This window comes from Erythranthe guttata, chromosome 14 (assembly GCF_056151865.1).
Source record: "Erythranthe guttata isolate IM_541 chromosome 14, IM_541, whole genome shotgun sequence".
Lineage (NCBI taxonomy): Eukaryota > Viridiplantae > Streptophyta > Magnoliopsida > Lamiales > Phrymaceae > Erythranthe > Erythranthe guttata.
In genome coordinates, this window is record NC_142546.1 from 2,049,552 (window position 1) to 2,075,972 (window position 26,421).

Sequence of the window (26,421 nt, forward strand, 5' to 3'; positions counted from 1 at the left end):
TAAGACAAGTAAACGCAACAATCAACGAGTATGCAACGAAAAACAAACACACACAAACACGTTTACGGACAATGCCTACTTGAAATCGGAATCGAAAATCAGGAATTCGGTTTCAATTTCCACCCCTACTTACACTTTTAAACCCTACTAAAAAGATCCAAACGAAAATATGAAAGAAAATAAAATGGGAAAAATATAGTTTTTGTCCCTCAAGTTTGCATCGATTTCACACTTGGTCCCCTATGTTTACAAAAAATACATTTATCCTTCATGTTTCAATAATTGAACACTTTTGGTCATTTCCGTCAATTTACCGTAAGTCCATCAGTTAAGGCAGTGATGTACACACGCTTGATTGAGTTAGTAGTAACGGAAAAAACTAAAAGTATTGAATTTTTGAAACATGAGGGACTAAATATATTTTTTCGTAAACATGGGGGACCAAATGTGAAATAAGTTCAAACTTGAAGGACAAAATCTGTATTTTCCCCAAAATAAAATAGTTATTTTGCCAAATTGTAGTAAAAATTTGTTCTTTAAGCAAAATTTGGAGTTTGCAAACCACAAAAACCCTCTGACTGAATACCTTACAACCGCCGAAAATGGGGAGAAAGAAGAAGCAACAGCAGCAGCACACAAGAGAAAACGGCGGCGCCGGAGGGAAAAATCAAGAAGAGCTGCTCAAAACCCTCGGAGACTTCACGAGCAAAGAGAATTGGGACCAATTTTTCACCATCAGAGGCACCGATGATTCCTTCGAATGGTACGCCGAGTGGCCCCAGCTCCGAACCTTACTCACGGCCCAGCTCTTATCGCCACCATCACTACGGACGCCGGAATCCGCCGGAGTACAGGCGGAGGAGGTGTGTATTTTGGTGCCGGGCTGCGGGAACTCGAAGCTGTCGGAGCATTTGTACGATGCCGGGTTTCTTAATATAACAAACGTGGATTTCTCAAAGGTTGTTATCTCCGATATGCTGCGGAGGAATTTGAGAGAACGGCCTGGGATGAAGTGGCGCGTGATGGACATGACTAATATGCAGGTATGTTCTAATCCATGCTAATTGCACCAGGAGATTGTCTCTTTTTTTTGTTTAAATAATATTTAATGGTAAATGATCTCACGCTGAGTATTAAGGTAGTCGAATTAAGAAGATTTTTGAATAAAAATAAGCTCACAACCACCATACAAAATAAATGCGGGCTCGTTGTATTTCTTCGGTCATCGAAAGTGATGCATAAACCATCTTATTATTGATGGTTGTTGAAGTTTTACTTTTTACGGTCATAGAAGATATGTTTACAAGTGAAATGTGATTTGTTGAAAGCAATTTTATTGAGTTATAATGAAGTTACATTGAAGATTTTGTTTTTCGGTTCCGATTTAGCAACATTGATGACTGATGGATGATTATGTGATTCTTTTATGGGTCCAAATTTTCATTTTTTATTTTATTTTTCTCTTCTTAACCAGGTTCCGTTTTTTCTAATGGTTTTGTCTTTCATTCAGTTTGCAGATGAGTCTTTTGATGCCATTGTCGACAAGGGAGGACTGGATGCTTTGATGGAGCCTGAGCTTGGTTCGAGATTAGGGAATCAATATTTATCTGAGGTGTATGATAAGTCTCATTTGAAAGTGAAACTGAATTCGATATTGTTTTTTCGTGAACGTTCCGGAAGCTTGAGTATCCTGTTCTTTTTGTGTATGACCAGGTAAAAAGGCTTTTAAAAGCTGGAGGAAAATTTATTTGTCTCACCCTCGCGGAATCCCATGTGTTAGGTATTGTTTCTCGTATTATCAAATTTGAAGATAAATATATGGATTACATATAATGACTTTTAAAAGGCTTTTATGCATTTCTTACAAGTTCCGATTATGACTTTTTCTCAGGTCTACTTTTCTCCAAGTTCCGATTTGGGTGGAAAATGAGCCTTTATACCATTGCTAAGGAACCATCCTCAAGAAACATAAAACTACAGACCTTTATGGTGGTAGTTGAGAAAGATATTTCAACTTCCGTTTCTGAGATATCATCGTTCATGGATGAATATTCTGTTGAATCTCATGGTAATCAGGTAAGAACATTTTCACCTTTTCTCTCTACATTTTTCCTCGCCGTATGTTCCTTGAATGCTAATCAGATGCTTAATGATAAGTGCGTCTTATGGTCTATGCTAGCTCAACTAAACATTATATTTGTTTTACTTCTGTTATATCTGGATAAATCGATTAACTTCTTTGACATCTCTTAGGCTCGGGAACTCTACGAAGCACTTGAAAGAGAACGGAAGGTTCGCTCGGAATACTCCAATGGCGGTGATATATTGTACTCACTTGAAGACCTGACTTTAGGGGCGAAAGGAAACCTTAAAGAGCTTGAACCAGGTCGTAGGTTAAAGCTTATTTTAGGTGAACCTGGAGTATCCCGTTTCTATAATGCTATACTATTTGATGCTAAGCCAGATTTGGGTCAAGATTCGGATGACGATAAGGAACCTATCTCCTATCAGTTTGCTGCATTCATCGTTCCAAAAGTTAGTTCTTCTTTCTTTGTTTTTATTTTTTCCAATCCTTGAGTTTCCCAATTGATGGCTGTTTCAGAGCTGTTTTTGTCGTTTTACCTGTATTTCGAAATGTGTTTGTTGTTAAGTTCGGGAAAATATGAAGATAGTTTACATAGACAGAATTATAACTTGTGTATTTCGAGTATCATCAAATCTCGGCGTCCCAGCTTTGGGCCTATAGAACAAGATAGTTCTGAAAAGTACAACTTTCTTAAAATGATCCTGTCGAGGCTTATTTGATTGATTCATTATTTATTTGCTAACAAACCAATCCCAGAGTTGGAGTTATAAAGAATCTATGTTTTTCTGTGTTCGTCTTAGGATATAGTATGTTTGTTCTGTAATTTAATTTAATTTTATGTTAAACTGGATAACATTGTGTTGGTTTTTCCCTTTGTACGGAATTCTTTTGGTAATGCCAATCAAAGCAGCTTCAACTATCATCCGTTATTTGCAGTCTTTCTTTTATTTATTATATATTTTGTTGTCTTGTCTTTTTAAATCCAACTGCTATGTGACTAAAATTTGAATTTCAGATGCGGGTCGATGATTGGCTCTTCTCATCAGAAGAAGGACAATGGCTCATAGTCGCAACCTCAAAGGCTGCTAGATTAGTGATGGTAAACATTTTTTCCCGCATGGGATACTCTTAGTTTATTTTATTCATTTATCATGTCTCTTTATATCTCATTTTCAATTAATACAATTATTTGATCGATTTAGATTTTACTGGATTCCAGCAATTCCAATTTTTCCATGCAAGATATCCAGGTGATATTCAACTTTATACTCCACCAGTTGTATTTGACTTGCATGCTTTAAGTTTGATGGCTTCTTAAAATTCGGGTTTTCCTTAATTTTAGACGGATCTCTCCCCTTTAGTCATGCAGTTGGCTCCTAAAGATTGTGATGATGGAGTTCCTATCCCGTAAGTGTTCGTGTTATTAATTATATTTGATTAGTTCTTTTAACATATATGAATATTTAAAATTGTCAAAATGCTGATTTCTGAATTATTAATAAGCTTGTTTGGTAACTAAAAATTTATTAACGAGTATATCGATTGGGCCTTGTGCAGGTTTATGGCTGCAAGTGATGGAATTAAGCAGCAAACGATTGTGAACCAGGTTTGATAATCAACTTATTCTATGACATCATCAACTTAGCATTTATCGAAGATGATGGAATTTATTTCTGAAGTCCAAATTTGCGGCACTTATTCGATTTAGTCGAAAATGCTCGTCTCTCCTTTTCATTTGATAATGTTTCTTTCTTTTGGTTAATCCAGGTTACATCTGCATTGACGGGTCCAATTATTGTAGATGATGTGATCTATCAACAGGTTGATGATTATGATGATGATTTAAAATGCGATCCATCTAAGGATTTGATATTCCGTCGCCTTACTTTTCAAAGATCCCAAAGTTTGGTGCAATCGGAAGCTCTTTTATCGAAAGAAGGATCAAATGCAATTTCACGTGAAACAGAAGAAAATGATGTGCAAACAGCTTCAAAAACCAAGAAGAAAGGAAAACAGGGAAAAATTGGTTCTCACTCGTCCACGTCTCATGGTAAAGATCTGATTGTGTATCAGAAATCGAATTACTGTACTCAAATTCTAATACTTTTAATGCTTTTTTAATTCAAAATTGGGAAACAATTAATTTCTAAAATGAGTTTTCGGGCAATTTCTTTGAGGTCCAAATAGATGTACTTCACTACCTTATTATCACTTTTTTAGTCGCACTTTTTTTACAGTTACTGTTATGTTACTAGGTAGTAAAAGTTGAATTTATTCATCTTCGTTAACTAGTTTATTTATCTTTCTCATCTTGTATGGTGCAGCGTCAAACAATGAAATGAAAGTCGATCACAACTATTTGGCAAGTTCATACCACAATGGGATTATTTCTGGACTTATGTTGATTTCTCTACATTTGAAAGGTTCTAACTCAGCTGTGGGAATGGTGAGCCGTCTACTTTCTCTTGAAAGCAATATACATATTGTAAATTTCAGACGAAGAAAATCACAAGAACAAAAATAATAATAATATTATGAAAAAATATTCAAGATCATGTTGAACTGAAGTCGACTTTTTCCCTCTTTTTCCAGGGCAAAACAGCGGTTATTGGTCTTGGAGCAGGATTACTACCTATGTTTATGAAGAATTGCCTACCTACTCTAAATATCGAGGTGTTAATGAAATTCTGAACCGCTGAATGCCGTTTTTATTTTTGCTATCTTGAGTCCTTACGCAAATTCTTGACTTGGCAGGTAGTTGAGTTAGATCCTGTGGTTTTGGATGTTGCTAAACAATATTTCGGGTTTAGAGAAGATGATCGCTTACAGGTAACGTGTCCTTACGCTATATAATGTAACTATAAGAATGCATGTGATATGTTTAACTGTTGATTGCGTAATATTTTCTTTCTTTTTCTTGTTCCTTGTTCAGGTACATATAACTGACGGAATTAAGTTTGTTACGGGGAAAGCAGATGCTGAAGCAGGAAAACTCGACATACTTATAGTTGATGTGGACTCGTCAGACTCAAGGCAGTGCAGCTTTTAATCCCATTTGCTTAATATTTATTCCGCTTCTATCGAGTTTTCATATGTTTGACATTGGTACTATTATTCTTGTGCAGTTCTGGTTTGACCTGTCCTGCAGCAGATTTCGTAACGGAATCTTTTCTTCTAGCTGCGAAAAATTCCCTCTCCGAGGAAGGTTTATTCATCATCAATTTGGTCTCGAGGTCGTCTGCTGTGAAGGGTGCAGTATATTCGAGTTTGAAATCGGTGAGAAGTGAAAAGTGACATAAATATTAATTTTACATTATTCCCAAGTTTAATTTCATATCTAAGCTATTTTTTCCAAATTTTTTTTAAGGTATTCGGCAACCTCTTGTCACTAAAACTCGAGAAAGACGTTAATGAAGTAATTTTCGCCCTAAAAAAGGACTCTCCCATAACGGACGATGAACTTTCTCGAGCGTGTGACGAACTAGTAAAATCGTTAGAGCTGGAAAAGCACGAGTGGAGCCAAAGAGTCGTAGATGCTTCCAAGTTGATCAAGCCACTAATATAGAGAGAGAGAGAGAGCAAATTCCTAATTGTGATTTTCTCTCTCTAGAAATAACTTATAGATACCAGTTCAGTTTTTAATCACCCAAAAATGCGTTTACTCGTATATCGACTCTTGTGTATTGTTTGAGCACAATAAGAGAACGTATACTCAAACTCAAAATACGAACGAAATTTCATGTGTTTTTTTTGTCAAATCAATGCTCGGAAACTGTTATCCAACTCTAGTTACAAGTTGCAAACAAAAACCCGAGGCGGAGATTATTCGTATACTACACTACATCATACAAAGTTGGGTACCAAGAAATTTCCCCAAGGATAAAAAAGAGTAAAGAATCATATAACAAAACTACACAGCTATTGTACACATATATATAATCTGAAGCATCAGTTCCTTACGAAAAAAATCACCTGCAGATATATTCTGTGCAGTAAAAAAATCTCGAGCATTTAACCATCAACGATGAACTGATCTTCTTGATTATCTCCATCGACCCTCGTATCACCATCAACCATGCCATTTACATGGTGCAAATTCTGCATCATCTGTGACAAATAATGGCTAGTTGCTCCACTGTGGTCAGAAATCCCCACCGCGTGACCGCTCCACTGTGAAACGAGCCCGATAAACTGACTCGTCAGATTCTGCTGCTCGTGTAGTATCCTAGCCTGAACCTGCCCCATCTCCGCTCGGTGCTGACTCAGCATCTCGTTCATCCTCTTCTTCCACTCCGATCTCCTTCGATTCAACTTCTCTTCCCATTCCCTCTCGCGCATCGATTCTTCCTCCCGTCTCCTTCTCTCTCTCTCCTCGCTCTCTCTCTCCATAGCTTCCCATTCTTGAATCCATTGCCTTCTCAACTTTTCTCTCGTGTTTTCCCTCGCTTCTCTACTCTTTTCAATCTCGTCGGATTTTTTTATACGCTCTTTCTCCTTTTCGGCTTTAAGATTTTCCCTCGTTTGCCTCTCGCGCTCTCTCTCCACCTCGCGCTGCTCAAACCGAGACTCCATCTCCTTCAACTGACCTAATTGGTTAACAAGAAACCCCCACGCCTTCTTCTCCATCCCTTTCAACAACTTCCTCTTCTTTCTACTCTCCGATGGATTCGGTTCGATATCTTCACAAACAAATCTTGCACAATCGTCTTCTCTCATACAAACCTCGTTTTTGTTACCCCTGTTGTAATTCTCTTCCCCTTCCTCCCCATCATAATCGAACTCCAAATCCATCACCCCATTTTCGACCCCATCAATCCCACCGACAAAAGCCCCATCCGCCACCTGCCCCATCTGCCCAAACGGAGCAACAACATCCTCAAAGCCACCGTTGCATCCGTTCCCACCCAAAACCCCATCGGTGCTCGTAAACGCAAGCGCCACATCACCAAAAACTTCCTTATACCGAAGGAAGTTCGACCAATGAGTAATCCCTTCCATCCAATCGAACTCGTCCTCTCCGCCCAAACCCCTGATCGAAGACTCCTGCTTCTTGATCTTCTGCTTCACAAGCGCGTACTGGTGCCTCATGTTCTGCACTTTAGTCGACACGTCTTTCCAAGTCCATTGCCACGGATACGAGACCGGGTCCCGGGCATGGTGGATCAAATTGACATGTAGAGCAATCGGCTTGTACTTTTTCTCCCGGGTTTTCATCTTCGATAAACTCCCATCACACGACATCTCGCCGTACTTGTCAATTAGGGTTCTTTCCTCCGCCTCAGTCCATTTCTTCCTCCTTGGCTGAGGCGTCATCACTTTACAATACCACTATGAAAAAATATCTACAACTAACATAGAATAAAAATTCCTTCTTTTTTAAAAAAAAAATTAATTACATAACCGCGCGTCTGAATACAACTCCTAAACCTAGATCAAAATTCCTTACCAGCAATGAAGAAATAGGCGATTTATACTTGTGTGTGTAGAAACACGTGTGAGTGCGTGTGCACATAAGCATCAGAATCAAAGATACTTACCTCGAGTTTCAGAAGAAGCAATTGAAGCGCGAGGGTTCGAAGTGAAGAACCCTAACTAAGAGAGATCATGAGAGATAGAGAGAGAATTTGAGAGAGGAGAGAGAAAGGGAAAGTATATTCATTATTCACGAGGAGGAAGGAAGGGGGGTTTTACATTGTTTAAGTATATAATAATTAGTTCATCGATGTCTGTTAATTCTGTAAAAACCTTACATAATTGGATTTAATTTTGGATAAATTAATCGATTGTAATAAAATTAGCTTGGTTATAATTACTGTTTTATCTACTTTTATTTTTTATTTTTTCTAGATTCGATTATTTTATTAACAATTATTCACACAAAAAAAAAAAAAAAAATTTGATGAACACTTGTTTTAGAAAAATAATAAAATTATATATTAGAATAATAATTTGTCCGAGTAAAACCATATAAAAATAGTGTTATCTTTATATATGAATTTTATAAATGAATTTCTCAAAAAAAAAAAAAAAAAAACTTTATTTATAAATGAGTAAATTACGGACACTTATGAGATAAGACATAATGACTTACAAGCCCTTGTGGTGTTTGTAATTACGAATACTCCCAAGTTATTTTTCTATCTTACAATTACACCCTTATGGAGTTATAAGTAACGGAATCTTCAAGATTATATGGAACTTTCGTTCTGAATGTATGGAGTAAATGTAATATACTATGTGGAGGGATGTGAAGGGGATCTTACATCAGGGGACACCGGTATATACTCATAGTTTGTTTGTTTAATAAAAAGGGTAATTTAGACAATTCATTCTTCCGTTAGGTTTATATTGGACTATTAGTTTTGAGGAGGTATTTGTAATTATCAATATTACATAAATTTGCAAGTTATTTAATCTTACAGGTATCCGTAATTTCTATATAAAAAGAATTAACAATTTGCTGAGACGATAAAATTACACCATTCGAAATTTCAAAGACTAATTCATATTATTGAATTTAGGGCTAATTACAACCGTCCTCTGAAGTAAGATCTATTTACGGAAAATATAACCCTCATGTGTAGGTTTCTTACATTAATAACCTTTAGTAAGGGGTGGATGTAAAAAATGTACAAACCGTAAGGGGCTGGATGTAATTTCTCAAATCTGAGGGGTTTTTTCATAAATAGACTGTATACATGTAATTGAATTTATTTCTCATCTACAAGTGCAAATTCTGACCACCAACCTCCACCACCCACCACCACCACCACCACCACCACCGAAGATATAGAACAATGGAAGAAACAAAATACAAATCCGATACCGCCAAGGCGCCACTCAAGAGAATGTTACCTCATTTTCGAAACAAAGATTTTTCGAAAATGTTCACTTGTTTTCGACAGCCCATTGTCTACAGTTCAATCCCTCAAGTTTCACACAGTGATCAAATGCTCAAACCTCATACTGATTTCTTGGGGAATTGCATATCTCTATAGTTATATGTGATGATGATGATGGTGGTTCATCTGCAGAACCTCCCATATCCCTTGTTTTGTGCAGTAGAAAAGTCCCGCAAATTATCGTCACAAAACCGCATATTTCCGTCACAATATCCGTCGCACTCTGAGAATCCCATTCCTGAAATTTCGATAACAGCCACCAACAATGTGAATTTTTTTTATTTTTTTATTTTTTAAATAGATTTGATGGGATAAATATATCCTAGAAGTCGATACAATAAAATCAAGATTTTGTTTTCGACGGAGGATTTAAAAAAAAAACGCCACGAAGAATAAAGATAGATAATATAACATACGATAAGTGAAGATTATTGCATCACCTTAAACATGATGACACTGGCTAATATAGTGAGGAATGTGAACATGACGAAATATACAGGCGACACGACAGCTGTATTGAACATGTCCAGTGCCTGCAAAATGTCGATACATAGATTCTCGGGTAAAAAAACAAATTAAATGAAAGATTAGATGAATTTAATTTTTATTAAGCAATAATGATTATTTTATACCTTGTTCAGATAAATCAGCTGCATAAGACAGAAACCAATAACCAAAAAAGTAAATAACCAAGGCTGAAAGTATATGAACTGATTCGACCCCGAAAACGACAGCTTTAAAGCTATCCCAACTGCTTTCACACACATGACCTGCATAAGGGTAGAATTGGAAAACATAAGAAGCCTTTCTTCGAAGTGATTAGCTATATATCAAGACTAATCAAACCTATCAAACGAGGCAAAGTTATAATTTAAGAATTAAAATATCCGAGAGGGAACAAACTAACCGTAAGAGAACCCATGAGAGAACAAATTCCAATATACACAAGCATATGTGTCTGCCCGTATCTCCGCTCAAACCCGAAAATTAGAACTGCGACAAGAACCAATACTACACAAGTGTAGATAATAAAACCTGTTAAATAAAACCAGTATAGTAAGTCTTGTTCTGGTTTTCGCTCGTCGGGTTTTTTTATAATAAGAATACTTTATTTGAGAAAAATATATATTATATATATAAAGCGGGAAAACGATAGAACCATTTTACGTACCTGGTTCAGTGGCTAAGTGCCAAACTTGTTTGACCGATTCAATATCCTTCTCCAGTGGGGCATGTAAAACAATGGTGACGGAGCCCACTAAGCATATAATACAACCAACAACACCGAACATATGCAATCTTTCGTTCAAAATGCAGTGAGCTAACACTGCACTGCATTGGAAAATTATATATTTAACAGCATTCATAAGTAGACGGGCCATTTATATTTTAGGTATACGTATAATGCCATACCTGAAAATGATACTTAAAGCTCCCAAGGGGGTCACGAGAATAGCCGGAGCATATGCATAGGCAGCAAAATTTGCAGCCTCCCCGAAGAGCACTGTAATCCATGCAAAATAATCGGGATCAAAAGCAAAATAAAACGAAATATTATATATTTCGGGACAAATTTATACATCACAATCCAATAGAGCTCTAAAGGTTTGGACTTGAACGCTAGAAACATAGTTAATTTGCATCATTTCAATGATAGTGTTTCATGTTATTAACATATATAGTGAATCGAATTACGAAATAAGATGCTAGTTCAGACTCTACAAGGAGCACACTGCCGTGTAAAAGCAGGAAACAAGTCAAAGCTAGGTGAATATCCATCTACGGAAATAAACAAACAGTTGATTTTCCAATAACAAATAACTTATCTAATCAGAAGAATCTAAAGAAATAATGACTGCGCAAATCTGATTATAGATATCGTTGAATTTGTTATCTTACTTGTTATCATACCAGCCCACCACAAAGGCTCCTTCAGATAAGAGTAGCCTCCATCACCTGATTAGATATCATTAGTTATACGAAGTACATTAGCAAGTAGATTAAAGAAAAAAAAAAAAAAGAATGAGAACAATTGAAATTAGAGTAACAAAAACGACTAACTTGCTCGAGTACCACAAGCACCGGCCTTCTTAAGGCCCTTTTTCTTGATGATGAAACTAGAACCGATGAATACGCTTGAAGAGATCGCCAAAACAAGTCCGGTCACATTATCCGATATTCCCCCCATTTAATCAATCTCTATGACAGATTTGAACATGTGAAACCGCCAAGAATCAAGATTTATTTCATGGTTAGCTTTCTGATAAATAAACTAATCTATGGAAACAAAATACAGAAATTTTCATGATAAATATAGCTTCTCTCTCTCTCTCTCACACACACACACACACACACACACAGAGACAAGAATTTCAGATAAAGAAAACGATTGTTTCTTCTTCTTTTTTTCTTTATCAAAATACAGTACGTGTAAAAATGATGTATTCCTAATTCCCTTTTTGTGTGTGCAGAAAGAAGAGAGAGAAAACAGAGAAATGAATGGTTGGGGGCAAATGAAAGAGATCGGCGTGTCAATATTAGGATGCTTCTACACATATTAAATTAAATTGAGAACATGTTATTCATTATTGTAAATCGGCATATTCCAATTTCGATCCCCAAAAATTCAGAAAAAAAGAATTAGAAATTAGAATTCGAATTGAAAAATATTACTCAAAAATCAGAAATTTTCAAAATCAAATTAGCAGAATTGAGAATATTACAGATTTCAGAATTTGGAGAAGACAAAAACACCAAAAGGGAAGAGACACACACATCACACATAGATAGATACATAGATACATACATTACTGCATCTTTCTCTGTTCTGCTTCCATTTAACCTAAAAACAACACGTTCTCAGGAAAAAGGTTTTGTTCAGCCCATAAGAAGAAGCCCCTCCCTCTTCAACTCTGATTTCACCGCAGCGACCTCATTCTCCGGCAATATCGCCATAACTGACCGACCTCCGCCGCCTTCCCCCGCCGCCGGCAGCACCAGAACCGCCCCATTTTCACCAACCCCGTCAATCCTACAGCTGACACGAACCGGCTTCTGCCCACTGTACTCAAAATCATAAAAGTCCGCACCTTCAAGGTTCACGAACGTCAGATTCGCGCCGTAGACGATAAAATCCGGCAACCCGTGGTCTCTCTCCACAGCTTCCTCGATACCTGCCCGCTCGTCAATACCTCCGTTCTTCATCAGCGCCGCCAGATCGCTAGGGTTCGCCTCCATTACAGGAGACTCGGCCTTCACCACGAGCACTACTTGATTGTTCCTCAAAACCCTAAATTTCTCATTGTCCTCGCTCCTTTTGCAGATCGTCACAATTCGTGGCTCCGATTCCCCGCCCCTGATTCCGGCAATGCATCGCCAAATTACAACAGAAATCGCCTCAAAAGCGGGGGAATCGATCCCGTTTCTGCTCAATTTTGACCGGAGATGGCTCAATTGTGTTGGGGTAACGTCAAAGGAAAACGCCGCCGTTTTACGTTTAGCTGCAAATACCCAATTGTCTCCGACCGGGTCGACCCGTTTGACGGAAAGAGGATCCTCCGAAACTTTGACCCGCCCGTTGAAATATTTGGGCTTTGTTGGACCATCAGCCATTTTATTAATGGGCCGGTTTAGCCCAAACCCGGTCGCAACCCGGCTCCAGTTGTTCATGTACTCTGCAGCAGAGAACACATCTCCAAGAACGTGGGCCCAGCTCAGGCCCACAGCCATTCCTCCACATTTGAATTTAGTCAGCTGCAACAAAAATTCAAATACTAAATATTTTAAATATTTCAAAATATCAAAATATTTTATATTAAAATTTAAATATATTTAATGATAGGAGTAATTTTTTATATAAATGAACAAGTTCTGTTAACGAGGTTGGTGTCTCAATCAAGTGTTTAAAAGCTTAGACCAACTCAACAACCCCACTATGTGAAGTGTGAAGTATAAATATTTTATCTCTTAAATTACGGTCACCCCCTAAACTAATGTCAAATTACAAAAGGACCATATCATGTTTGGGTAATTACAATCATCTTCTACTATGAGTCTTTTTACGTCCATTATTGTAGTGTCAAATTTAGTTGAATCTCCTATATTATATGGAGTATTCTTCAGTTTGTACCTGTTTTACCTCATTCGCACTTCACATTTTGAAATAGGATCATCATGTGTCTATGGACTTGTAAATATCTGTGGTGCATTAGTAACTGCATTTTTGCACAAAACGAATACGAACTAGCGAACATTCCACGAAATCTAAAGATTCTATTGAAATTGACACTGTGTAAGAAGATTCATAGTTGAGTGTGTTTTTAATTACATAAATATGAGGGGGGTTTCGTAATTTGACATACCTCAGGGGTTGGTTGTAATTTACCCATATTTCATATATAAATATTTATCAAATAAAAAAACAAAATATAAAAATAAAATAAAGTAAAATTAAAATAAAAATATCACTTTTTGTATTGGTTATTTAAGAGATGTTAACACAAAAATATTCCTATAAATTCACACATATAGTGTTAAACCCAATTATTTTTAGTTTCTTTAAGGTAGGTAGAAAAAAATAGAACAAATTAAAATTATACTATTTATAACAAATTCTCAACCTTAACATAAACTTTGAAAAAGAAATAAAAATTAAATAAATAAATTACCAACCTGTATGTAAATAAGGGGAGAAAATGACATTTCAGGGCCAATAATCGAATTCGAACAAAGAAACTTCTCACGCGTAGCAATATCGTCACTCATCTCGAACCACTCATCAAGTGACGTGCGGCACTTAGCCTCGATAAACCTGACACCACAGTCGTTGCATTTGATATAAGGCCGGCCCGACTCGTCTCTACGGAACCGGCCAGCTGTCATCGGAAACTGGTTCAGCCACACAAAGATGGGCTCCTTGATGGCTAGGGTGGTCAAGCCCTCGAAAGCCCGGCTCCCGAAATAGTAGACGCATCTAATGTAGTGAAGCTTCATGGCCAGGTCCATGTTACGGGCCTCGAAAATCGAGTCCTGGCCCGTGACATTTCCCGGCCCCACGGACGATAGTTTGATGTCGTACACAAGGCCTCGTTCTTGATCAACTTCTGCCATCGGAAATGATGACGATGATGAAAGTTGTGTGTGTGTGTGTGTGTGTGTGTGGAGAGTTTGTATATATGAAGTAAGGAGAGGGGAGGCATTAATTACTAGGTATGGTAGCATTTGGTGGAGATGCTTTAGCTTTGTGACACATCGAAATTGAGGGCCTATTTTTTTTTGTTATGGAATCATCAATTTTGAAAGAATCGTTGATCCGAATTCGTAGTAAATAATTAAAACGGAGATGTTACGCGAATCGTAAATAACTCGGTTCTGTTCGGTTCTGATTCCGGTTCATGATAGTATTTTTCTTTTGTCTATTTGTTGCCTCTCATTGATTAGGCAAAATCAATATTGTAACTACTTCGCCACGTACTCAATTTGAGGTCTATTCCATGATGTATGTACTCCATAAACTTCAAATATCGAATTATTTTTCACTTTTTTTATAAATCAGTGTAGTCAATATTGCGATATTTATCGCGGATACGATACTATTTCTATGGAAACGATAAGACTCGATTGGCATACGTATTGATTGTACTCAAACATCGTCGATATCGCGATATGATACAATAATTATGATATTTATTTTGAGTATGATTTTGTATGATTTTTAGCATGTTTGTGGTGATTTGTGCAATTTTCAGCACATTGGGGCGATTTATGCCATTTGTAAACACATTTAAAGCCAAAAAAGAAAAAGTAGACTGAACACTTGCAACAGTAGGGGCAAGAAGATGATGATGACTGAAAAATAAGACCATGGACCATATCAGAATATAATTATTTTAATTTTATAAATTGAACCTGCTACGATATAACTATTTATATAATTGAAATTAGGGGCAATTTTTTTTTTGGGGTTGTTTTGTTTTGGAGTTTTTAAAATGGGGTTATTTTTGAAGTAGTAATTAAATTGGTGTTGGCCGCCACCGGGAACGGCGGCATCGGACGGAGACGCCACCGCTGGTGGCGGCACCGGGAGGAGACGCCGCCACCAGTGGCGTCTTCTACTTTTTAAATTATTATTTTAATAATTTAATATTTTAATATTTTAATATTTTAATATTTTTTAATATTTTATTATTTTAATATTTTCTTATTTTTTAATATTTTAATATTTTCTGATTTTTAATTTTTTTTTACAAATAAAACAATTCTAACTACATTTTATTAAATTTATTACATTTTATCAATTAGATTTATTACATTTTATCAATTAGTGTTAAATTAATCAGTGCATATATTTATCTAATCAACACAAAAAAATATGTAGACAAAAACAAAAGGAGTTTCTAGAAAATAAAAGAGTTATATAAAATAAATAGGTCAAATAAAAGAGTTATATAAAATAAATAGGTACAACATATCCATAAATCCGGTGGATATGGGTACCTGAGATGTAGACGCACCGAACATATCCATAAATCCCTGTGTAGTAGTAGATAAATCGTCCATACCTCCATGCACAGGAACATCTGCATTAAAGGGTGTATGGGAAGCAAATGGACCGGCAACATCTCCAGATGGAGGTACCCGAGATGTAGATGCATAATAGTTCCCCTCTCTTGTCTGTCTCACGTCATCCTCAGTAGCTCTTTCGGTAGCGTTGGACCTTCTTCTGGTATTTATTTTATATAACTCTTTTATTTTCTAGAAACTCTTTTTGTTTTTGTCTACATATTTTTTTGTGTTGATTAGATAAATATATGCACTGATTAATTTAACACTAATTGATAAAATGTAATAAATATAATTGATAAAATGTAATAAATTTAATAAAATGTAGTTAGAATTGTTTTATTTGTAAAAAAAATTAAAAATCAGAAAATATTAAAAAAATCAGAAAATATTAAAATATTAAAAAATAATAAAACTATTAAAAAATAAGAAAATATTAAAATAATAAAATATTAAAAAATTAAAAAATATTAAAATATTAAAATATTAAAATAATAAAATATTAAAAAATATTAAAATATTAAAATATTAAAATATTAAAATAATAATTAAAAAGTAGAAGACGCCACTGGTGGCGGCGTCTCCTCCCGGTGCCGCCACCGGCGGTGGCGTCTCCGTCCGATGCCGCCGTTCCCGGTGGCGGCCAACACCAATTTAATTACTACTTCAAAAATAACCCCATTTTAAAAACTCCAAAACAAAACAACCCCAAAAAAAAAATTGCCCCTTGAAATTATAATCGATAGAGTATTTATAATTTCGAAAAGTAATTTGTATATAATTAAAATGACAATTAATTTGAAATGAAAAAAAATATTTATTTATTCAAGAAAATAAAAGTGATGTGGCTAGATCAGAAGCATCAAATAGTTAGGGAAAAGGAAAGAATTTCCTAAAAAAGGATCGGGAGTTATATGCTACACCGAATTATTTATATCGGGTATTTGATAATTGTATATAAGGTTAAATAATGACTCACTAAGCATACATACACATAAATGTGTGTGCATAATTTCAGTGTTAATAACCGAGTGTAGCATAAAATTTCCGGAAGGGGTGAATTAATGCATGCAGTTGCAAAAGTTTGAATTGGACCACTCCATGCAAGCTAAACAACATAATTATAGTTGTAGCATTTAAAATCTCATTAAATAAAAATCTTCCACACAACAATCGTATCCTCGTATTAGACATGACCACCGGTTCGGTTAGAACCGGAACCAAACCGGGGTCAACGTGATTCCGGTTCCTCATTATTTGAACCGAGAACCGACGGTTCTAACAGTTCAAACCAGTTTTTTTGCAAATAATAATAATAATAATAATAATAATAATAATAATAATAATAATAATAATAATAATAATAATAATAATAATAATAATAATAATAATAATAATAATAATAATAATAATAAAATATTATTTAAATTGTCGGATTTAAAAAAATTGAATTTCCACACAATTGGCAGCTCCTTACGGTCAGATTTTCCAAAAAATATATCTTATATCTTATATTTTATCTTATTAACAAAAGTAAAAAAATATTTTTGAAGATATCAAAAAATATTCTCTCTTACATAATAATCATAAACTAGTAAAAAAATATTTTTGAAGATATCAAACTGTTACGACGATCCACTTTAACTGGAGGTAATATTTAAATTTTTTTGCCGAAAATTCGTCAACTTTACGGCAGCAGTGGTGGAAGCGGAATTCGTCAACTTTACGGTGGTGGACCTAAGTAAAATCGAAAAGTTGATTTGTTGAGCTAAGTATTAACAGATGGGAAAAACAAACTATTCACATATGGAACTAATGTAGCCCAATATCCCTCTCTCATTTCGATTTCTTCGAACGTCTTCTCACGAGGGAAATAGTAGACAAATCCGTTCCGATCCGATTTAATCATAATCTTATCTTCCGATAAAGCCGCCGGAGCACACACAACGTTCTCAACAACCACAATCTCCATCCAATTAGGGTTATCCAAAACGCCCTTTTCCTTTATCCAGAATCGAAGAATTTTCACAGGATCGCCATCTATTGCGACGCAGTACAAACACAGGCCGCCGTCTCTCAAAGACGTCATCTTCAAAATCAGTTTATCATCGCGATGAATTAGTTCTCTCGGCTTCTGCGATATCTTGAGCTCGTCGGTTCTTGGATCGAAATACACTATCTTGAAAAATTCCTTCTTGTCGCGGCCACCGATCGAAATCCAATAGATAGCTCCATCGGAGAAGATTCCCCGACTCATTATCCTGCCATGGTATTGGTCGATTCCTTTCTTCTTCGTCCAAGAATTGCTCTTGCACGAATAAACTGCGATACGGCTTATCTCGAGGATGACAACAACCTTGAAATCATCCGTTGCTGCATCGTAACAAATCCCACGAGCGTTTACTTTTTCGTCTTGGAGCTCTAACGGGTTTGCAAAACGCGCCTCCATTCGAGTGGATGGATTCCACAAAGCATATTCCCGACACACGAGCAGATTCCCTGCCAAGAGTAGCACGCCATTGCATTCGCACCACACGTGGTCGAATGGCCCATTAGGGCCCTCCAATTCTCCTACTGAGTGGTGGAATCGTCCACCTTCGAATTTAACCAGAGTAAATGTTTTACCAGTATCTTTATACTCACGTATGAAGAGATTACTCGGAGATTTGTTCGAGGAATGGAGATGAGCCTTGATAAATACAGGATCGGAGATTGTAGTATTCCATGACTTGCAAACCGTTTTGAATCGAAGCACAGACACGGATGGTAATTTCGACAGCACGATTTCGATGAGCTCCGGTGGAATATTTGACGATGGTGATGATATTTTCTCTTCTGATGATGCCATATGTGTATGATCAATGTGTTTTGTTTTAGGGTTTCTATAGTGTTAAAAGGAAAAGAAGCAAATCTCTTTTAGTCAATTTATCAAACAGTTTGCGTGCATGCAACAATTATGCAGAAATCTCATACAACAACTAGCCCTGAAAATCCAACAACAGCAAACTAACAAACATTAATATGTAGAAATATCATACAATAGTGTGCGAAACTTACCTGGGTCAAACAAAGGCAGGAGCAACCACAATTAAAATTAGGTCTAATGTGAGAGTAATTGAGTTTTATATAGGAGGAGTAATAAAAGTACTCGGGTATATATATTTTTTTTTTATAAGAAAAATAAATATATTAAGAAGGAACCAAAGAGTCTACAAGAGGATAACCAATGTCACAAAAACAAGAAATAGGAATACAATCTTCAAAAATAAAACCACTCCATTTAGAGGCGGATGCCCAAGATGCTAAGTTGTGGGCCGCAAAGTTTGCATTTCGGGGGCAATACTTGAATCTCCATTTTGGCCAAAGATGCCAAAATTTGCGAATCTCATCAATGATAACTTTGGAAGACCAATGTCCGACCGTATTATGATCGTTGATAAAGTGGACCGCATTGAGACAATCGGACTCGAAGATGACCTTAGCAATCTTCCAATGGTTAGCAAAAAGACAAGCTTCATGAATAGCAAGAGCTTCTGCCACAAGAGAATCCGTGCATTGATGCTGGAGAGAATGAGCGAAAACAATAGAACCATTGTGGTAGCGAACAATAAAGGCAGTGGAAGCAGAGCCATCAAAAAAGGAAGAATCAGCATTGATCTTGAGCCAATTCAATGGAGGCTTGGTCCAGTTCTGGGAAAAAGATGAGCCGGGGTTGAGGGACCTTTTCAGCTGACTAGTCCAGTGAGCTTCGGCAGTGGAAGAGATCTTCTTTAGAGTGTCCGTTCGCTTTTTCCTAGAGGATTGCGGCGGCGATTGGAGGTTTTTTACTCGAGTATATATATAAGGACTATGGATTCGGCTATTTATTTATTTTCTTTTTTTATTTCGGAGATTATTATTCAAATATTTTAAAAATTAATTTTAAATATAAGATGTAATTGTTTATCAACTATTTAAATATTAAAATAATTTATTAGATACAAGTAGAGTTGGCAATCGGGCCATGTGAGCCGAATTTGGGTCGGCTCAACCTCACATACCATCGGACCTCGATACCATTGGTTCAAGTTCATATACCGTCAGACCTCATTAGTATAGGTTCAAGCTCGGCTTATGTATTTTCTCGGGCTTCGAATTTATATCGGGTCTCGTTACTATATAACTGTAATGAGTAATTTTGTTTATAAAAACAAGTGATAAACAAGATTTACCACGATTGTAGTAAAAAAAATTATAAACGATCTTTGTAAGTTATTAGAAAAACTTATAAAAAAAGACTGAAAGAAGTAACAAAAAAAAAAGATTAGTAACACTTATTATTGGAAACATTTTTTATAATCTCAAATCTCGGTGATAAATTTTCAGCAATTAGGTATCAGTAGGTATGTTGCATTTGATTTCTATTGACTACTGCCATCGCCACCATTAATTCCTTTTATTTTGATTTTTTTTTTTTTTTTTGCAAAATAAAATAACTTATACGATCGTAACTTGTATGTTAGAGTCATACCATTAAAACAATAAATGTATTATATATCTTATTATTAACGTAATCGGTTGAGCCTTATTCGGGTTGAGCTATATTAGGCTCAAACTCGACTTATAAATAAATTGGGTTTAGTAAAATGATTCAAAGTCTGCCCGACTTACTAAAAAGTAGGCTCGGTTCAAATATAGTCGGGCAAGCCATCGGACTTCGATTTAATCCGACTTAGTTGTCGGTCCTAGATATAAAAAGTTACCAATTATTTAAAATAAACTTAACCAAACGGATCGTTACCCACGATATACTGATATCTTTATAATTGTAATTATCTTGGGCCCATAGAGTAAGTTTTGCCTCGTTTCTTATACACAATGTAATTATTTTATATGTAAAATCCTAAAATTAAATATTTTTTGCTAAAAAATATATATATACTTGTATGAAATTGTGGGAGGAGTTGACTACAATTATATGTATAAATTATTGGTAAATTACGGCCATACCCTTAAAATAAGTTTAAATTACGAAAAAAATCATATTGTTTGAGTAATTATAATTATATCCTCAACTATGTATTTTTTAACGAGAAAACCTCTCATTCACTAGATAAATTAACACCGTAAAAATAAACATCTAAAACAATGCATAATTAAGGGAGGTAATTGTAATTTCTCAAACATGAAGAATTTTTTCGTAATTTAACATTATTTTAATATTAGTATTAATTCTTTCTTGACTAGCAAACCATCAAAATTAAAAGAGATATTCCAGGGAGAAAAGCACGGAATTACTCATTGAAAACCCACTCAAACTGCACCAAACAGCAGGAAACTAACCGCACCAGAAAAAAAAAACTCGAGATATTTTATCAGATCTTTTATATAAGCATAAACCTCTCTATCTGACACCAGAGAGTGAAGCTGACAGACAGAGCTTAAACCCTAGCCGCTTCTACACAATTCTCTCTCTCTTCTTAGAACTTTCTCTCACCCAGGTATTTCGTTTTCCTTCAATTTTTTGAATTAAAATTCGTTTTTTGTAAGTAGTTTTGTTGAATCTAATCTATTCTCAACGCTCTGATCTTCATGTTTGCATTTTTCCCCAATTTAATTTTTATGTTCTTCTGATGCGCGATTTCATATTCGTCGTTTTATTTTTCATGTTTAGTTTCTGTAATAGTATTGTGTTGATCTTTCGATTTACTGGATCTATTGTGTGTTTCGATTTACTTGATATATATATATATATATATATATATATATATATATATATATATATATATATATATATATATATATATATATATATATATATATATATATATATATATATATATATATATATATATATATATATATATATATATATATATGTGTGTGTGTGTGTGTGTGTGTGTGGAGTTATGAAGAAGTGTTTTTCACAGTCTAATGCTTGGGTTGGATATGAAATTTAAATCAAGTGTTGTTTGTTGAAACTAGAATTTTATGGGCAAAAAACTTTATTGATTTTTGGAATTTGTTTTTAGTGGGATTTGTATTTCGTTGGCGATTACGATTGTTTCTTGATTACCAAACCAACCGAGAGTTTCATTGGCTTCTATATGTTAATCTGAATTACGGAACTTTTGGATGTCTAGACATTCAATTATCTGATTTTCTTTTATTCGGCTTTCTTACAGAAATGGCATTCTACAACAAAGTTGGTTCCCTTTTGAGGCAGAGCGTTTCTGCTAGCAATGCATTGAACGGACAATCTTCAATGTTCAACGCTATCCGATGCATGTCCACAAAGCTTTTTATCGGAGGTTTGTTTCTGAAATCATATTTCCATAGTCTACTAAAAAGTATTTGTTACGATTATCTCAAATGCATATGCTTCTTTTTCGTTTAACAGGGCTTTCCTTTGGAACTGACGACCAGTCTCTGAAAGACGCTTTCTCCAGCTTTGGTGAAGTTGATTACGGTTCGTAACATATAACGACGCTTGTATTTGTTTAATCGATTCTTCGAAAAGTTATTAATAAAGATTCCATTTTTTTTTGTACAGCACGAGTGATCACGGACAGAGAATCAGGGAGATCAAGAGGGTTCGGGTTTGTGCATTTCTCGAGCGAAGAAGCTGCCAACTCAGCTATGTCTGCCATGGATGGACAGGTGAGGTGTTTATTTATTTATTTATTTATATATTTTGAAGGTTCGACGCAACTCTATTAAACTTATTTAAACTCATGTAGGACTTGAACGGGAGGAGCATCCGAGTGAGTATTGCACAAGAGAGAGCACCTCGTACTAGCTACGGCAATCCTAGTTTCGGCGACAACGGTGGACGAAATGATAGGTTTTAGGCTTTATTGGTGTGTCTCGATTTCCATTGTCTTTATTTAGCATTGCAAATTTTTATCTAGGAATTTGAGTTGCAATATTTTTATTTTTATTCCGTAGTGCTTTTCAATTTTCTGTTGCCTTTTGTTATTCGTGTTTTGGAACGAGTTATATTCGAAGGAGTTATTATCGTTGTCCTTTTTGCTTCAACTGAAGAATTATTTCGTTGCGTGGTCCTAAATTTCAATAAGAAACTTTATTTGAATATTTTACTTTCTAGTTACATATCCGGTTCCGGTTCGGTTTGGGGTTTCCGGGATTCGGCTTTCGGTTTACGACGAAGTATTGAACAAAAGCAGCATGCATATATATTTTTATTCATTTCAAACCAAAAAATCAATAACAGATCAAACAACAGGAAAGCCAGAAAAACAATGAAAACTAAATAATAAATTGCCCTAGCATGAATTTCAATTTTAGTCTCGGTATTTCATCTCCGACATCTTAAACCCAGGCATGTCGAACGAGGAGGCGAATTTTTCGACATCAGCCTTAAGTTGTTCGATGTCTGCGTTGTTCACGAGTCCCTTATTGAAGTCCTTCAGTAGCTTACCGTGTTCCTTCTGGATCTTCAATGTGACCGAAACAGCTCTGTGGAGGAATTCCGCGATCTGCTCAAAGTCTTTCTCGACCAATCCTCTCGATGTCATAGCGGGTGTACCTGCACCACCAACATATTTACTCAAATACCCTCCCGTCGAGAGAGACTCCGTAAGTACATTCCATTGGAGAAAAAAAAAGACTACGAAAAACACCTTTCCTATGGTACATCTAAATTACTAAATCAACCCTCCACCTTTCATAATTACAAGAACACACCCCCCTCGAAATTAAGTTCGCTGCAACTAAAGAACTCAAACAGAACTTGGACTTGAAAAAAATGAAGTGATTGTTACCGATGCGAACTCCTCCGGGAGCCAGGGCGCTGCTGTCACCAAACACAGCATTCTTGTTAACAGTAATATTGCACAGATCACAGAGCTTCTCAACTTTATTTCCTGCAAAACCGAAGCATTTTTTTTTTCGACGTATCAAATGGAGAAACTAAAGGTTCAACGAAAACTTTTTTTCTAGACAAACTAACCAGTCAATCCGAGCGGGCGAAGATCCCAAAGAACCAAGTGGTTTTCAGTTCCACCGGTGACGAGCTTGTAATCTTTGCTCATCAGATAATTGCCGAGTGCAACTGCATTAGCCCTGACTTGCTTCGCGTACGCCTTGAATCCAGGCGAAGATGCCTGCTTCAGTGCGACCGCAAGGGCTCCGATCTGGTGATTGTGGGGCCCGCCCTGAAGGGAGGGGAAAACCGCAAAGTTGATCTTATCCTCAAAGTCGTAAACAGCATCTTCGGGCTGCCCCTTCTTGGCTGGCTTTAAGCCCTTTCGGTAAAAAATCATGCCTGCTCTCGGACCCCTTAGACTCTTATGTGTCGTCGTCGTTACCAAATCGCAGTACTCAAACGGATCGGCTGCTTCCTATAACCACGAACCATAATAACGAGTTCTTGAGAAACATAAAAAATCTTACATTCTTATCGTCCTATATATGATTACACAGATATACAGTTACCGATTTCTTGTTTTCTAATGAATAATACTTAGGTTCGCATTTTCGAGATTTTAAATGCAACTAACGTCCGAAAACTAAAATTATTTGCGGATCGATCAAATCCGCTTATCCACCCAATTTTATACCGATTCAGTATAAATAAAACAAAGATGCTGTTAGAACGTCTCGTTTATTTCTGTTTTTACAAACTGTTTTACGAACTATTCCAACACTTTACACAACAGTAACGAAAAACTGAATCCGACACAAATAATTAATATTTGCACGAATAAATTCTAACAGATGCGAATATTCGACGTTTACACGATACCTGAGAAGCAACGAGGCCACTAATATGCGCCATATCACAGAGGAGTAGCGCGCCGCATTTATCGGCAACCTCCTTGAACCTCCTGTAATCCCAATCCCTCGGATAAGCGCTCCCTCCGCAAATAATCAATTTGGGCCTAAAATCCAACGCCTTTTCCTCCAATCTATCGTAATCGATGTATCCAGTGGTCGAATCGACCTTGTACGGCAAACTCTCGAAATAAATCGACGTGGCGCTGATCTTCTTCCCTCCGGAGGTGTAGTACCCGTGGGTGAGATGGCCTCCGGACGGCAGATCGAGCCCCATGATCCGATCGTGCGGGTCGAGGACCGCCGTGTAGGCGGCGAAATTGGCCGGGGAGCCGCTGTACGGCTGGACGTTGACGCCCCATTTGGCGGCGTCGAGGTGGTAGGCGTGGAGGGCGCGGGCGCGGGTGAGGTTCTCGATCTCGTCGATGAATTCGTTGCCGCCGTAGTAGCGGTTCCCCGGCATGCCCTCGGAGTATTTGTTGGTCAGGGGGCTGCCGAGGGCTTGGATCACGGCGGAGGAGGTGAAGTTCTCTGAGGCGATGAGCTCGATTCCGCGGCACTGGCGGCGCTTCTCCTTCTCGATGAGGTCGTGGATCTCGGGGTCCACGGCGGCGAGCGGCGTGTTGCCCCAATCGGAGACGGGATCCATTTTTTTTGGCGGGTGATTGTGGTGGTGAGAGAGAAAGCGAGAGTGTAGCAGAATAGTGGCAGTTTGGAGGTTGGCAGTTATGATTTTATAAGGGAAAATTAGCTGGTTATGTCTATTGACTATAATGCCCTTGTGGTTGGTGGAATTTATTTTGGGGTTAATTCTATTTTTATTTATTTTTTTATATTTTAGAGGTAAGATTATTTACCTCAAATGACAAATCACTTTTATTTTATTACGTTCTCATAAAAATATAGAATTACACTCAATTACTCCTGCATTCTCAATATATGGAATTAATTAATTAGATTTAAATTGTATTAATTAATTATTCCTTACTTGCTAACTAGATAATCGATTTATCGAACCAGATGAACTTTGTCCACAGATTATGTTACTATTTTTAAATAGTTTTTACTATTTAATCGATTTTTTTTTTTGTAATGAAGCGGTTCGCAGCCCACACTCTCGTATAATAGTATGTAAACCATACGAGAGATGTAAATCACACTAGACTAATCATGTGTGACAAGCTTGACCTAACAACCATTGCAATGTAATTTGAATTTGAGTCAATGGCCTTCCTTATGTCTTATATTCTAGAAAATCCTCTGAATATGTGAATATAATTTTTACGGACTTGAATTGGTAAAATGTACTATTTTATAGCTTTAGTTCCTACAATTCAATAAAAAAAAAAAACAAATTGTTTTCAAAAATGAAAATTTGTTTCATAATTCAGTGGGGTTGGTAAAATTGTTCATATTAGGTGAACTTTTTTTACCTTTTCATTTACTTGTCACATTGATTTATTTATTAGAGCAACTCCAACTCATTGTTATCAAATGAGGTTATCAAATACTCATTTGATAACCAAGATTATACTTTGATATCTCTATACAACTAGTGAACTCCAACCACAATTATCAAAAAATCAACTATCAAACAAATTTATAATTATTTATTTTTTTAATTCATTTTAAATCACTATACAAATCGTTTTTTATGGTAATTTATCCTCAAAATTGCTTTTCAAAACAGAAAAAATAAAATATATATACATAGAGATTTTTTTTTTTTTTTCGTGGAACTTTGTTGAAGCTCTAGAGAAAAAAAAATTGTATTATGTTGAGATTTTTTTGAGATTTTTTTTCGAGTGAAAATTTGTTGAACATGTAGAAAATTTAATTTTATTCTGTTGAGATCTTTACGTAAAGAAAAGAAAACTCAATTCTGTTGAGGTTTTTCTTTTTCCATGTGCTCCTATTTTTTAGGAGAATATTTGATAATCATACATTTGGGATGTATTTTTACTTCCCGATGGTTGAGTCTATTTTGATAACCCTATTGGAGGAGAGAATTTTTAAATTTGAGGAGTTAAATGAAGGTTAAAGGATTTGATAACCCATTTAACAAACCGGTTGGAGTTGCTCTTAATTAGATAGGTG

General features: G+C 36.1%; 7 protein-coding genes across 10 annotated transcripts; 2 read left to right on the forward strand and 5 right to left on the reverse strand.

The window, feature by feature from the left end:
- The first annotated feature begins 510 nt into the window (after window positions 1–510).
- Window positions 511–5,844, forward strand: LOC105963134 (uncharacterized). 3 transcript variants are annotated; one of them, XM_088814506.1, is made up of 16 exons: window positions 511–1,043; window positions 1,511–1,612; window positions 1,714–1,780; window positions 1,892–2,076; window positions 2,254–2,535; window positions 3,102–3,185; window positions 3,289–3,336; window positions 3,429–3,493; window positions 3,644–3,692; window positions 3,854–4,136; window positions 4,411–4,532; window positions 4,679–4,759; window positions 4,841–4,915; window positions 5,019–5,122; window positions 5,212–5,362; window positions 5,454–5,844. In XM_088814506.1, exons 1-16 carry the CDS (start codon window positions 603–605, stop codon window positions 5,649–5,651), a joined length of 2,337 nt encoding a protein of 778 aa, XP_088670632.1. In that variant the 5' UTR covers window positions 511–602; the 3' UTR covers window positions 5,652–5,844. The 3 variants fall into 3 exon arrangements, with proteins under 3 accessions (XP_088670632.1, XP_012842959.2, XP_088670633.1); XM_012987505.2 differs by having other exon boundaries at window positions 5,019–5,119; XM_088814507.1 differs by having other exon boundaries at window positions 527–1,043; window positions 4,432–4,532.
- On the reverse strand, window positions 5,815–7,759 carry LOC105963299 (uncharacterized). Its single transcript, XM_088814510.1, has one exon. The coding sequence runs from the start codon at window positions 7,397–7,399 to the stop codon at window positions 6,098–6,100; it is 1,302 nt and encodes a 433-aa protein (XP_088670636.1). The 5' UTR covers window positions 7,400–7,759; the 3' UTR covers window positions 5,815–6,097.
- Window positions 7,760–8,575: 816 nt separating this feature from the next.
- LOC105963140 (putative magnesium transporter NIPA1) lies at window positions 8,576–11,187 on the reverse strand. 2 transcript variants are annotated; one of them, XM_088813145.1, is made up of 8 exons: window positions 11,050–11,187; window positions 10,888–10,944; window positions 10,402–10,492; window positions 10,160–10,320; window positions 9,896–9,999; window positions 9,621–9,758; window positions 9,429–9,521; window positions 8,576–9,226 (listed from the first exon to the last, which is right to left on the reverse strand). In XM_088813145.1, exons 1-8 carry the CDS (start codon window positions 11,174–11,176, stop codon window positions 9,041–9,043), a joined length of 957 nt encoding a protein of 318 aa, XP_088669271.1. In that variant the 5' UTR covers window positions 11,177–11,187; the 3' UTR covers window positions 8,576–9,040. The 2 variants fall into 2 exon arrangements, with proteins under 2 accessions (XP_088669271.1, XP_012842968.1); XM_012987514.2 differs by having other exon boundaries at window positions 9,896–10,023.
- A 448-nt stretch (window positions 11,188–11,635) lies between these two features.
- On the reverse strand, window positions 11,636–14,370 carry LOC105963138 (HXXXD-type acyl-transferase family protein). The gene is made up of 2 exons (XM_012987511.2): window positions 13,660–14,370; window positions 11,636–12,741 (listed from the first exon to the last, which is right to left on the reverse strand). The coding sequence occupies exons 1-2, from the start codon at window positions 14,206–14,208 to the stop codon at window positions 11,866–11,868; spliced, it is 1,425 nt and encodes a 474-aa protein (XP_012842965.2). The 5' UTR covers window positions 14,209–14,370; the 3' UTR covers window positions 11,636–11,865.
- Window positions 14,371–17,317: 2,947 nt separating this feature from the next.
- Window positions 17,318–18,397, reverse strand: LOC148764905 (F-box/kelch-repeat protein At3g06240-like). The gene has a single exon (XM_088814325.1). The coding sequence runs from the start codon at window positions 18,395–18,397 to the stop codon at window positions 17,318–17,320; it is 1,080 nt and encodes a 359-aa protein (XP_088670451.1).
- Window positions 18,398–20,824: 2,427 nt separating this feature from the next.
- LOC105963144 (glycine-rich RNA-binding protein 4, mitochondrial) lies at window positions 20,825–22,566 on the forward strand. The gene is made up of 5 exons (XM_012987519.2): window positions 20,825–21,029; window positions 21,714–21,839; window positions 21,929–21,997; window positions 22,082–22,188; window positions 22,269–22,566. Exons 2-5 carry the CDS (start codon window positions 21,716–21,718, stop codon window positions 22,377–22,379), a joined length of 411 nt encoding a protein of 136 aa, XP_012842973.1. The 5' UTR covers window positions 20,825–21,029; window positions 21,714–21,715; the 3' UTR covers window positions 22,380–22,566.
- Window positions 22,567–22,701: 135 nt separating this feature from the next.
- On the reverse strand, window positions 22,702–25,037 carry LOC105963143 (serine hydroxymethyltransferase 4-like). Its single transcript, XM_012987518.2, has 4 exons — window positions 24,296–25,037; window positions 23,501–23,891; window positions 23,313–23,414; window positions 22,702–23,077 (listed from the first exon to the last, which is right to left on the reverse strand). The coding sequence occupies exons 1-4, from the start codon at window positions 24,971–24,973 to the stop codon at window positions 22,833–22,835; spliced, it is 1,416 nt and encodes a 471-aa protein (XP_012842972.1). The 5' UTR covers window positions 24,974–25,037; the 3' UTR covers window positions 22,702–22,832.
- Between the last annotated feature and the right edge of the window lie 1,384 nt (window positions 25,038–26,421).